Raw genomic sequence first — 13,257 nt, forward strand, 5'->3', positions numbered from 1 at the left:
CATTAACAAAATAACACAACTAATAATGATAAAAGAAATAGAAAATATCCAAAAAGATATCAGTAAAGGTTACAACCAGACTAATTTCTTTCCTTTTGAAGCATGTATTAAAATCTGTTTTTATTTAAAGATTTAGGGATATTCCAATTTCTTTTAACAAATAAATATTTGTAGTCTTTAATAATCCTATAGCAATGCTTATCTTTTTCTCAAGCTTTGATAAATTAGAAATGATACATGTATTAATGCTAAAACATCAAAACATTTGTATTATTAATAAAAAAAGTAAATATATATAAATGTAACATGTTTATTGATAGATTTTATTTGAAATTGATTTTAAGCTGACATTTGTCAGCCAAGCGTTAATAAATAATGTAAATTAATGGTTGATAATTCCAATCCAGCCCTTTAATTAAAATCAAAATGTAAACAAAACAGTCTTCAATGCTGGCCTGAATACGCCACATTTATAATTTAGCATGTGTTAGTGTGGCGAGCAGGACGAGGCCGAGGGCCGTGAGAGATACGCGACTGGTGCGTCTCACAGGTGTCGCTCATCATTAATCACGCCACCGGCCTCGCACCGCTCTCTCACGGCCCTCGGCCTCGTCCTGCTCGCCACAGTTAGCTTTTAGAGCAAGATATATTTCATGAGAATACACTTCATCAGTTCGACGCCAAGCAATTCCTCTGAATGAAATAGCCATCAAGGCCACTTTCTGCGTAGTGCAAATAATGATGTTTAACGAACCTTTTCTATCACTGAAATAGTCAGCCTGACAAGTTCAAGACACTTTAAACCGAAGTCTCCACACAACAGGAGTCTCTACGAACATAATAACTCCTCACCTCTGAGTAGTCCCCACAGCCCTCAGGCCGATGTACTATGAGGACTGGGAAGAAGCGAGCGTCTTGATAATTCGGCGGGCTGTCATTAAGGGCAAGCTGACTGGTGTAAGACCTGCAGCACTGCTCATCAGGGCAGCAGCGCTCTGTAAGTGTACTACTACGGCTTCTCCACAGTCCCATAGTGCGCCTGGAGCCATACATGCGGCACAACGAGAAGTGCGAGGTGTCCAGAGACAAACGGGAGTGGAAGGTGTGGCGAGAAAAGATGGAGGAACAGCTAGAGCTGATCGTTGGCTGTCTTCGGTCGCCTTCTTCTTGGCAACAGTGCTCACAGTTCTGCACCAACGTCCCGTAGCTCTGCGTTGAGCAGCTGTCCAACAGCAAGCGGTTGGAGGAAATGCTGTCTCTGTGGTTTGACCCAGAAGCCCCCAGGTTCATCAGCATGGCTTCCGAGTAGCTGGGTATAAGCTGGCGGTTTGAACGAATGTGCCATTCCAGCTCCGTACTATCCACCGTTTCTACTCTTGGAAGGCCATAGCGAGTGTCCAACACGGTGGCATCAGCCTCTGGAGACGGGCTGTTGTTGCTATACTCTAGTCCGAAGAGTTTCTCGACTTGGTAGTGCACAAACGCCGTCCGGTACTCGATCAGCACTCGCAGTGGCCAGGAGAGCATGAGGAGAGCCGCTATCCAGAAGGTGACCCGCGAGGTGTACCACGGCAGTTGGTCGGGATCCACATAAGCGATGAGGTGCTCTTTAAAGTCGACGTTCTTCAGAAGCATGCCTTCGCGGGCTTCCATGTAGTCGTCCAAACCCTCAATTTCTGAGAAGAACCTGGCTCGCTGGTTGAGGTATGAATTTTCAGGACCCGCTCCTGCGAAGCTGAAGCACTTGGAGAAATGCAATCGCGTCGCTGCGTGACCCTCCAGTCCGCGCAAATTTCGTGAGACGTCTCTCATTCCGCAGCGGCTGTAGTCGAATTCGCCCTCCGCCACATGCGTGTTAACACGCTCATGAAAAACCTGCGTGGTCGTGTAGGCATCTCCATTCCTGTAACGCGTTACTTGTCGAGTCCTACGTACAAAATGGTAACTGATGGCTTTCCACCAGACGCACGGTCGGGCTTGACGCATGCGCAGAACCCTTTCGTACACGCTCTCAACGTTGGCCTTGCACTGCAACTCGCTGCGGGCCCGACAGTGCCAGCACTCCATAAGGTAAACGGCGTAGAGCATAAGCAGGAAGGCCAAGGGGATGTACACATAACCGTCAGAGCAAGGGCTCTCGTGGTATATCATGGAGCGACCTCCTCTAAGAGAGTTCATTGAGGCTGTGAGGGAAGTACTGGAGGAATCGAAGCTCAGCTTGGTGACCTGGGTGAGCTGACACCAGGCCACGGCACCCAGGCAGCTATACATGAGCAAGGAAAGGAGAAGGCAACGCCAGTGCGTCTCACGGCACATAGAGGCACTCAGGGACTGCTTTATTGGCCATTGCTACAAGGAATAATGAGAAAGATAAAGAGTAATTAGCATATTGTAAGGCACACGGACTTGCTGTGAATGCTGTGAACGAGAAAACAAGAGGTAATGAATAAACAAACCATCAGAGATTTAGTTTCACTTATATAAGACAATGATAATGTACGAGGGGATCATATTTCCTCACATCAGTGTTGTAGTTAAAACTAAAACTACTAAAGCGATTTCTGAGAAATGCTGCTGATATTTGAAATCACCAAAAGGATCATACTCCTATCTTGATAGCTCCACCCCCAAATTCAGGCTGCATCTGATATCGCATACTTCCCTACTTCCCCACTATCAACATAGTAGTTGAAAAACAGTATGTGACAAAATAAGTATGTCCGAATTCATAGTAGTCATAAAAGAGTAGGCAAAAAGTGACATACTTCTTCTGGCGAGATTCTGAAGTCTTTGCTATCCCATGAGGCCACGCGAGAGGATTTATGAATGGCAGTGAAGCAATGTAACTGACGCTGGTAGGTCACATGATAAAGACAACATGGTGAATGTAGTACATCCAGATTATATTCATACTACACACATTTATACAATATAGAACATACTTTTTTAGCGGTCGTGAAGTAATTAGACTACTTATTCAAAATAAGTACCTACCCAAGAGAGTATGCGATTTCGAACGCAGCCTAACCTGCTATGCAACACAGGCCTAATGAGTGTATACGCCCCTCACTGTTGATTGGCCTCAAGTGTGTTTTGGTGCTCGGTTCAATCCACTTTCAACAGCATTTCTCAGAAATCGCTTAATGTACCTTTTAAAACTAATTTTCGGTAATTGAAATAAAGCTGAAATAAAATAAAATATAAATTATCATATGAAACCCTAAAACTTAAAAATTAGAAATGTTGCCATGCCAACTAAGTGAAATAAGTTGAAGCTGAAGTACTAAAATTATTTCAACTAAAACTGAAAACTGAGTCAAATATAAATAATTAAAACAGTAATAACAATGTCAAAAGCACAAAATTAGTAAAAACCTAATCTAAAATTAAAATTAAAACCGAAAATATAACAATAAAACCTTATTCGAAATAATAATAAATGCTATAATAATATATAAATAATAAAATAACAGTGCCTTAGCTCTCCAGTGCATCTTGTGCTCATCTTAAATGTCCCCTTTAACCTCTTCATGTACACTTCTAATAAAAATAAAATAAGTTTAAAATAAAATGGTTTCATTTGAGTCTACTTCAAACAAAGTGACAACGCACAGACAAGAGTAAGAGTAAAAGAGTAAACCCGGAACATGACTAGAGGGATATAGATCTATGTGAGAAAGTGGGGCCTGACAAGACTGAGGATTTGTAGCAATCCCTCAGTTCAGACTTAATTACTTACAGTACATACTGGCACAAAGTCTCAAGATAATGTCTATTAAGCCTATAAGCACTCACTTGTTTCAGACTTGTTAACCATTTGACCATTTTGCAGGTAATCCAATTTTGTGATTACATTTTTCTTTTCCTCATCATCAAAATCATAGACCAAGCAATGGTCAGTTGAAACAAAACTGTCTTCAATCAATGGCAGACAAAATCCATCAAATTTTTTAAATTTCTTTTATTCGAAACCTGCAGAGTGGCTCAGCAATGCTTTTGTGTGCTAAATCTGAACTTGAGACAATTCTTTAGTAAAGCACAGAAGTGGAAAAGGACCTTGCTCCTTATTGTGAGTCTCACTCAAAGGGTTCAAGTGAGCTATACTGAATACAAATTATGATGAAAAATTACAGCTTTTAAAAATACCATAATAGTCTACTTTTAGTTAGGTGAACTGATCAAAAATCTGAGAAGTTTGTGTTTTGAGTAAAAAATCTGTATCATGCTCAATATTTATGAGTTGAGAATGTTGTCCAGTAAGTGTATGTACATTTCAGGAGCTAATACCACTGCTTCTGATATTTATAAGGGTTGAAAGGCTTTTAAAGAGGGAAGAGTGAGGTGCAACATCAATAATGGAAATCCAGCATGAAAGAGAATACTCTGACAGAGCTAACAGTCAGCCATTCAAAAGCATACTCTAGAAAAACTGCTCTTATCCTCACTGATCTGGGATAAGTGAAACTTTGGACATAATATGATTTAAGATTCAAAAGCATTACAGCTAAAACTTGATAATGACTTCAGGAATACCAAATGTGGGAGCACTGATTTTGTTTGTCAGTTGGTCTAAAGAAATTAAGTTTAATTTGAAAGCAACTGCTCATCTGGTGATCCCTAGAAAAATGAAAAGCATATAGATTCCATCAAGATTTACATAAAAAAAATAATAATAATAATAAATAAATAAAAAACATTCCTTCACAAACCTTCTTGAAATCTCATTTTGGTTTTATTAAATAACATATTATTAAATTAAATGTAATTATTAAGTATATGAATTCCTTGCACATTGAATTATATATATATATATATATATATATATATATACACTCACCGGCCACTTTATTAGGTACACCTGTCCAACTGCTCGTTAACACTCAATTTCTAAGCAGCCAATCACATGGCGGCAACTCAGTGCATTTAGGCATGTAGACATGGTCAAGACAATCTCCTGCAGTTCAAACCGAGCATCAGTATGGGGAAGAAAGTTGATTTGAGTGACTTTGAACGTGGCATGATTGTTGGTGCCAGAAGGGCTGGTCTGAGTATTTCAGAAACTGCTAATCTACTGGGATTTTCACGCACAACCATCTCTAGGGTTTACAGAGAATGATCCGAAAAAGAAAAAACATCCAGTGAGCGGCAGTTCTGTGGGCGGAAATGCCTTGTTGATGCCAGAGGTCAGAGGAGAATGGCCAGACTGGTTCGAGCTGATAGAAGGGCAACAGTGACTGAAATAACCACTCGTTACAACCGAGGTATGCAGCAAAGCATTTGTGAAGCCACAACTGTAACGGATCACAGAGACGGATGTAAATGCAAAAGACTCTTTATTGAAGTGTACACAGACACGAAGGTCAGACACTAGCACAGGTGACAGCTCTCCTCAGGTGCAGGTCAGGCGATCAGCGCTAGATGGAAGGTGACACAGGGACCTCGGTGAGCGACTGGTGCTGGTGATGTCCCGTGAAGACCCAGTGAAGTGCTTGGTAATCCAGTGCAGGTGAAGAATCCAGATGAGACAAAGTACACAGGGAATCCACGATCCAACACGAACACGATCCAACACGAACACGGTCCAACACGAACACGATCCAACACGAACACGATCCAACATGCAACACGGGAACACACCGGGGAAACCACAACGATCTGACAACATGAGACACCAGTTACTGAACTTATAAAGAGACAAACGGATTGAAACCAGCTGGCGCTGCTGATCAGCAGTGATCAGTGACCACGCCCACAGACACACACACACACACCACAACAACACGCGAGACGAGAGAGAGACAGTAAATTCATGAACCGTGACAGTACCCTCTCCCCTAGGAACGCCTCCTGGCGTTCCCCGATGGCCTTACCTGTCGATTGTAATCATCGATAAGGGAGTGATCCAGAATGTCTCTAGCAGGAACCCAACTTCTCTCCTCCGGACCGTAACCCTCCCAGTCCACCAGGTACTGAAATCCGCGTCCCCTCCTTCTCGAGTCCAGAATACGATTAACCGAATACGTTGGTTCCCCATCTACGAGACGCGGCGGGGGGGGAACCGGGACCGGCGGATTAATTCGTGAATGAAACACAGGTTTGATCTTTGACACATGGAAGGCGGGATGAATTCTCCTGTACGCAGGAGGAAGTTTGAGGCGGACTGCCACCGGACTAATGATTTTTGTGACAGGGAACGGGCCGATAAATTTGGGAGCAAGTTTATTAGCTACGGACCGGAGAGGAATGTTCTTAGTAGAAAGCCACACTTTTTGACCCACGACGTATACGGGAGGCTTCGACCGGTGGCGATCGGCTTTAGCCTTGGTGCGCGCCCCCACTTGGAGAAGAGTCTCACGGGCTCTTTTCCAAGTGTGGAAACACCTCTGGACGAAGGCGTGAGCGGAGGGGACCGCGACCTCGGATTCCGTACTAGCAAAAACTGGTGGCTGGTAACCTAGACTACATTCAAACGGAGTGAGGCCCGTGGCTGACACTGGCAACGAATTGTGGGCGTACTCCACCATAGAGAGTTGCTGACTCCAGGAGGAAGGATTCCTGGAAACCAGACATCGCAACACTCTCTCCAAATCCTGGTTGGCTCTCTCGGTCTGACCATTGCTTTGGGGGTGAAAACCCGAAGAAAGACTGACCGTCGCCCCCAGTAATTTACAAAACTCTTGCCAAAATTTGGACACAAATTGGGGACCCCTGTCGGAAACCACGTCCGTCAGGAGGCCATGTAAGCGAAAGACGTGATCAACGACAGTTACCGCTGTCTCCTTGGCGGAGGGTAATTTAGGCAAGGGAATAAAATGAGCCGCCTTCGAGAACCGGTCCACGACAGTCAAAACGACCGTCTTGCCCTGGGAGGGCGGTAATAAAATCTAGCGCAATGTGGGACCAGGGTCTCGAAGGGACAGACAGCGGTTGGAGTAACCCATCTGGGGGTCGATTGGAAGTCTTACCAGTGGCACAGTCCGAGCAAGCCAAAACAAAACTGTGGATGTCACGAGCCATTAATGGCCACCAGAATCGTTGTTTGACCAAAAAACTGGTGCGACTGACCCCAGGATGACAAGCTACACTGGAGCAATGACCCCACCGAATGACGTCGGACCGATACCCCTCCGGCACAAATAAACGATTCGGTGGGCAATCGGGCGGAGGCGTTACCCCTTCTAAGGCCTTCATTACCTTCGATTCGACCTCCCATCTGAGAGTGGAGACCACTAATGTCTCAGGTAAAATACACTCGGGAGTAGCCGGGCGTTCGGATTGGTCAAAAATACGAGATAAAGAATCGGGTTTGATGTTCTTAGAACCCGGGCGGTACGAGAGAGAAAAGTCAAAACGTCCGAAAAAAAGTGCCCACCGAGCCTGCCTAGAGTTGAGTCTCTTAGCGGTTCTGATATATTCTAGGTTCTTATGATCGGTCCAAACGATAAAAGGTACCCCTGACCCTTCTAACCAGTGACGCCACTCCTCCAGTGCCAACTTGACTGCCAACAACTCTCTGTTGCCAATGTCATAATTACGTTCGGCAGGTGATAAACGATGAGAAAGAAACGCGCAAGAATGCATCTTGTCATCTGAAGGAGAGCGCTGGGAGAGAACTGCTCCTACCCCCACCTCTGACGCGTCGACCTCCACCACGAACTGACGTGATGAATCAGGGGCAACGAGGATGGGAGCCGAACTGAAGCGGTTCTTGAGTTTGGTAAATGCAGCCTCAGCTGCATCAGACCACCTGAACGTCGTTCTGGGGGAGGTCAAGGCAGTCAGAGGTGAGGCTAGCTGGCTGAAGTTGCGAATAAAACGCCGATAAAAATTGGCAAACCCCAGAAACCTCTGTAGGGCCTTACGGGAATCTGGACTAGGCCAATCTATCACAGCCTTAACCTTGTCAGGATCCATGCGCATTCCCTCAGATGAGACGATGTACCCTAGGAAAGGAACAGACTGTGCATGAAAAACGCATTTCTCCGCCTTGACAAAAAGCCCATTCTCTAGCAACCTCTGAAGCACTCGTCTGACGTGCTGAACATGTTCCTGGAGAGACGATGAAAAAATCAAAATGTCATCCAGGTAGACATAAATGAATTGGTCAACCATATCTCTGAGCACGTCATTGACGAGTGCCTGGAAGACCGCTGGGGAGTTGGACAGCCCGAAAGGCATGACCAAATATTCAAAGTGCCCCCTAGGGGTATTGAACGCGGTCTTCCATTCATCGCCCTTCCTTATGCGAACCAAATGATAAGCGTTACGTAAATCCAATTTTGTGAAAATGGATGCTCCCTGTAACCGCTCGAAGGCTGAAGACATCAACGGCAAAGGATAAGTATTCTTTACCGTGATGTTGTTCAACCCCCGGTAATCAATACACGGTCGCAGAGATCCATCCTTCTTTCCCACAAAAAAGAACCCCGCCCCCGCTGGAGATGAGGAAGGTCTAATGAATTTGGAAGCTAGAGAATCAGAAATATATTTCTCCATAGCCTCCCTCTCTGGAACAGAAAGTGAATATAACTTGCCTTTAGGCGGAGACTGACCTGGCACTAAATCTATGGCACAGTCATAGGGACGATGAGGAGGAAGAGAAGCAGCCCGAGACTTACTGAACACTTCCTTCAGATCCTGGTACTCCTCGGGCACGTTAGACAAATTCACTGCCTCCTCCTGAAACACAGACACAGGAATAGACGAACACGCTGACACAAGACAAGACTCATGACACGCATTACTCCACATGGAAACAGAATTGTGACCCCAATCAATTCTGGGGTTGTGTTGCAGTAACCAGGGGTGACCCAGCACCAAGGGTGCTAGTGGAGAGTCCATGAGAAGAAATGTTATTGTCTCAGTGTGGTTGCCAGATGTTATGAGTGTGATGGGTTCAGTAATGTGAGAAATCTGGGGAAGTCGTTGTCCATTGAGAGCATTAACGGAAATCGTGTGTGTGAGCCTGGAGATGGGAAGATGAAGACGTTGAGCCAGTCCAGAGTCCAAAAAATTACCTTCAGCTCCTGAATCCACCAAAGCCTCAGTGTCGTGCGTGTGAGTCGCCCACCTTAGTCTTACCGGAAGGAGAGTAGATGATGATGGTGATGATGAGGTCTTCCCAGCGGAGATCCCACCCGATAGTAGCCTCATTGTTACTACCGGGCTCGATCTTTTACCGGGCAAGCGGAGATGAAGTGGCCCGCTTTCCCACAGTACAAACAAAGTCCCTGGGATCTCCGCCGTTCTCTCTCCTCCCGGGAAAGCCGAGCTCTGCCCACCTGCATGGGTTCAGAATCGGAAGCGGGGCTGACCGTGTCCAGATTGTCGACGCGCAGGGTCTCCATGCCGCGAAACGGGTTCCTCTGCTGAAAGCGGCCCATGCGATCCAGTCGTGCGTCTACTCTTAATGCCAGTTCGATCAGTCCATTAAGGTTAGGGGGAAGGTCCAGCATATATATCTCCCTCTGGACACGATCAGCCAACCCATGCAGGAATTGGTCCCACTGCGCCTCCTCGTTCCAACGGCACTCTGCAGCCAGGGTGCGGAACTGAATGGAGTATTCCGACACCGAGCCGTTACCTTGGCGGAGCTCAGCGAGTAGTCTGGCCGCCTCCCTACCCGCTACCGCCCGATCGAACACTCGTCTCATCTCCTCGGAGAGTGCCTGGAACGAGGAGCAGCATGGGTAACGGTTCTCCCACACCGCCGTTCCCCAAAGAGCCGCCCTCCCAGACAACAGGGTGAGAACGAAGGCCACCTTGGTCTGTTCCTGGCTGAACGTCAGTGGCTGTAATGAGAAATGCATCGAACAACGAGTCAAAAAGGCTCTACAGTACTCTGGTTCACCTGCATAGCCCTCAGGCGTAGGAAGACGAGGTTCACGTTGCTGGGGCGGCTCCGGTGGAATGGGTTGAACAGGCGGCGTGGGTGGCGCAGTGGGAGGTATGAGTTGTTGAAATCTTTGGGTGAGCTCGGACACCTGTGTCACGAGCGCTTGAATCGCCCGACCTGATTGGGCGATGCTCTCCTCTTGATTATCCATCCTCGAGATGCTTCGAGCGGCGAATTCGTCCCAAGTCGTGGTCTCTGCTACATCCATAATAATGGTCAGATCGTTCTGTAACGGATCACAGAGACGGATGTAAATGCAAAAGACTCTTTATTGAAGTGTACACAGACACGAAGGTCAGACACTAGCACAGGTGACCGCTCTCCTCAGGTGCAGGTCAGGCGATCAGCGCTAGATGGAAGGTGACACAGGGACCTCGGTGAGCGACTGGTGCTGGTGATGTCCCGTGAAGACCCAGTGAAGTGCTTGGTAATCCAGTGCAGGTGAAGAATCCAGATGAGACAAAGTACACAGGGAATCCACGATCCAACACGAACACGATCCAACACGAACACGGTCCAACACGAACACGATCCAACACGAACACGATCCAACATGCAACACGGGAACACACCGGGGAAACCACAACGATCTGACAACATGAGACACCAGTTACTGAACTTATAAAGAGACAAACGGATTGAAACCAGCTGGCGCTGCTGATCAGCAGTGATCAGTGACCACGCCCACAGACACACACACACACACCACAACAACACGCGAGACGAGAGAGAGACAGTAAATTCATGAACCGTGACAACAACACGCACAACCTTGAGGCGGATGGGCTACAACAGCAGAAGACTCCACCGGGTACCACTCATCTCCACTACAAATAGGAAAAAGAGGCTACAATTTGCAAGAGCTCACCAAAATTGAACAGTTGAAGACTGGAAAAATGTTGCCTGGTCTGATGAGTCTCGATTTCTGTTGAGACATTCAGATGTTAGAGTCAGAATTTGGCGTAAACAGAATGAGAACATGGAACCATCATGCCTTGTTACCACTGTGCAGGCTGGTGGTGGTGGTGTAATGGTGTGGGGGATGTTTTCCTGGCACACTTTAGGCCCCTTAGTGCCAATTGGGCATCGTTTAAATGCCACGGCCTACCTGAGCATTGTTTCTGACCATGTCCATCCCTTTATGGCCACCATGTACCCATCCTCTGATGGCTACTTCCACCATGTCACAAAGCTCTAATCATTTCAAATTGGTTTCATGACAATGAGTTCACTGTACTAAAATGGCCTCCACAGTCACCAGATCTCAACCCAATAGAGCATCTTTGGGATGTGGTGGAACGGGAGATTCGCATCATGGATGTGCAGCCGACAAATCTGCGGCAACTGTGTGATGCCATCATGTCAATATGGACCAAACTCCATGAGGAATGCTTCCAGCACCTTGTTGAATCTATGCCACGAAGAATTGAGGCAGTTCTGAAGGCAAAAGGGGGTCCAACCCGTTACTAGCATGGGGTACCTAATAAAGTGGCCGGTGAATGTATATATATATTTAGGCACTGCATAATATATGCAGCATAATCAACACATTTAATTCAATAATATTTATTTTATGTTTACTGCTTTAGATAAAGAATAACATCCTGAAAATACCAGTCAAATCAACATATCAGTTCAAATGTAATTTTACAGAAAAAAAAGCAAATCACAGTTCTGCGATCCAGCAAGCAGGATTTGTTTGAAAGTCGAGGGACATTCACAGAACTTGCAGGGCATGCCAGAATGATTCACAAGACCATATGCACCCAGAGATGCAGGTTGGACTCAGCATCAGTCCCAGACTTTTTAGTGTGTTAGCCTATATATTAAAGGTTTAAAAACAACAACAATAAATCTGCTGAAAAAGTGCTCTAACTCCCTCTGTGATTCTCAAGCTACAGTAACAGGCATCTTTTCCTTAACTGCAGTTCCATAATTACAGCAGTGTATTTCAGAGGTGTTAATCAATACACAAATCATATAAAGTGTGGTTGAGTGAGTGCAGTGAATATAACACATTTAGACATTTATAACGCATTTAGAGCTACTCCTGGTGTAAAATACAAATGCACTTTCTAAATTAAGTCTACGTTTGTCCTTGTGAATGTGAAGTCTCGTCAAAATTATTGTCATTATGGAATCAAGCAGCAGCACTGATTTTAATATAGGCTACCCACAAAAAAATTAACGAGGTGTCTCAAACATTATCCTACCAGTATAACCCATACAGCCTAAATCAGATAAGTATAGCATCCTATGAGTTTATTACTCATGATCTGCAGTCGATAATCTCTTTCAAAGAACTTTTATTAGCCTATAGGCTGATTATCAATAACTTGTGCACCATATGCATCAATTGGAAGCAGATACATTTTAAGGGGATCACTTTAACACAGTTTCTTTTATAAGTAAATTTAGTATACGATGACATTTTTTCAATCTCAGACATACTGTGGAACAGCCTTTTACTGGAAGAAGTCAAACCACAATAAGACAATTACAGTCTACAAGGGGATATAATGCAGACATCCCTCTCCTCCATGACTATGATAAACAGTAGCCTACTGATGGCAGTCATAAGACATCTCATACCTCTTCCAGCACATCGAGACTGGCCGGTGTCTCCGCGCCACCATCAGGGGAGCTTGGCGCTGTGTCCTCAGCAATAGTGTCAGTTTCCAGATCTAGAGACAACATCCTGCGGCAGGTGTAACATTGCAGTCAAATATGTTATCTGCAATACTCGCCTTTCTCAATGAAACACGCTTTAGGACGTTGTTTTACCCGGCTGGGCTGTGTTTGGGATGGATGCCAGGAACGCCGGGGATCCCGCTCTGGGTGTTCCCAAGCAGGCAGACTGGGGGGGCGGAGACCGCGGGGAGACTGCGGAGGAGAGAGAGAGAGAGAGAGAGAGAGAGAGAGAGAGAGAGAGAGAGAGAGAGAGAGAGAGAGAGAGAGAGAGAGAGAGAGAGAGAGAGAGAGAGAGAGAGAGAGAGAGAGAGAGAGAGAGAGAGAGAGAATCGAGAACTGAGTCTCGTAAATGGAGACCTAAGCTGGTTCTTTGGTTTATGTGTAAACTCACTGAAATGCACGAGATTGTTTTGCTAAGTTTGTCACAAATTGGGTCTGTGAAGATATATTCAACACGAACATTAATGTAACTAATTTCAACTTACTTTATATTAAGCATTTTATACGGTATAAATTATTTTATTGAAAGGTAATTCCTTGCTAATATATTAACTTCACTGATGATGAACATGTAGGCTACATAAATAAATTGCCAAAGTGAACATAATGGAAAGGTAGTGGTATAGACATGGACTTTAAGACAGCTGTAATAGCTTCTCTTAAGATATTAT

At 45.3% G+C, this 13,257-nt stretch overlaps 1 protein-coding gene across 1 annotated transcript; it reads right to left on the bottom strand.

Annotated features, from left to right (window-relative positions):
* Window positions 1-354: 354 nt before the first annotated feature.
* si:dkey-13p1.4 (transmembrane protein 151B) lies at window positions 355-12,734 on the bottom strand. Its single transcript, XM_056266392.1, has 2 exons — window positions 12,488-12,734; window positions 355-2,349 (listed from the first exon to the last, which is right to left on the bottom strand). Exons 1-2 carry the CDS (start codon window positions 12,590-12,592, stop codon window positions 799-801), a joined length of 1,656 nt encoding a protein of 551 aa, XP_056122367.1. The 5' UTR covers window positions 12,593-12,734; the 3' UTR covers window positions 355-798.
* Between the last annotated feature and the right edge of the window lie 523 nt (window positions 12,735-13,257).

The sequence above is a fragment of the Rhinichthys klamathensis genome, unplaced genomic scaffold, assembly GCF_029890125.1.
Source record: "Rhinichthys klamathensis goyatoka isolate OS25496 unplaced genomic scaffold, OSU_Roscu_1.1 h1tg000247l_1, whole genome shotgun sequence".
In the NCBI taxonomy this organism is placed as follows: Eukaryota; Metazoa; Chordata; class Actinopteri; order Cypriniformes; family Leuciscidae; genus Rhinichthys; species Rhinichthys klamathensis.

Excerpts from the sequence above, each read along its gene's own strand:
- si:dkey-13p1.4 (XM_056266392.1), bottom strand. The coding sequence starts at position 12,592 with ATGTTGTCTCTAGATCTGGAAACTGACACTATTGCTGAGGACACAGCG. Across the intron at positions 2,350-12,487 it reads GTCTCGATGTGCTGGAAGAG|CAATGGCCAATAAAGCAGTC; the intron begins GTATGAGATGTC and ends TATTCCTTGTAG.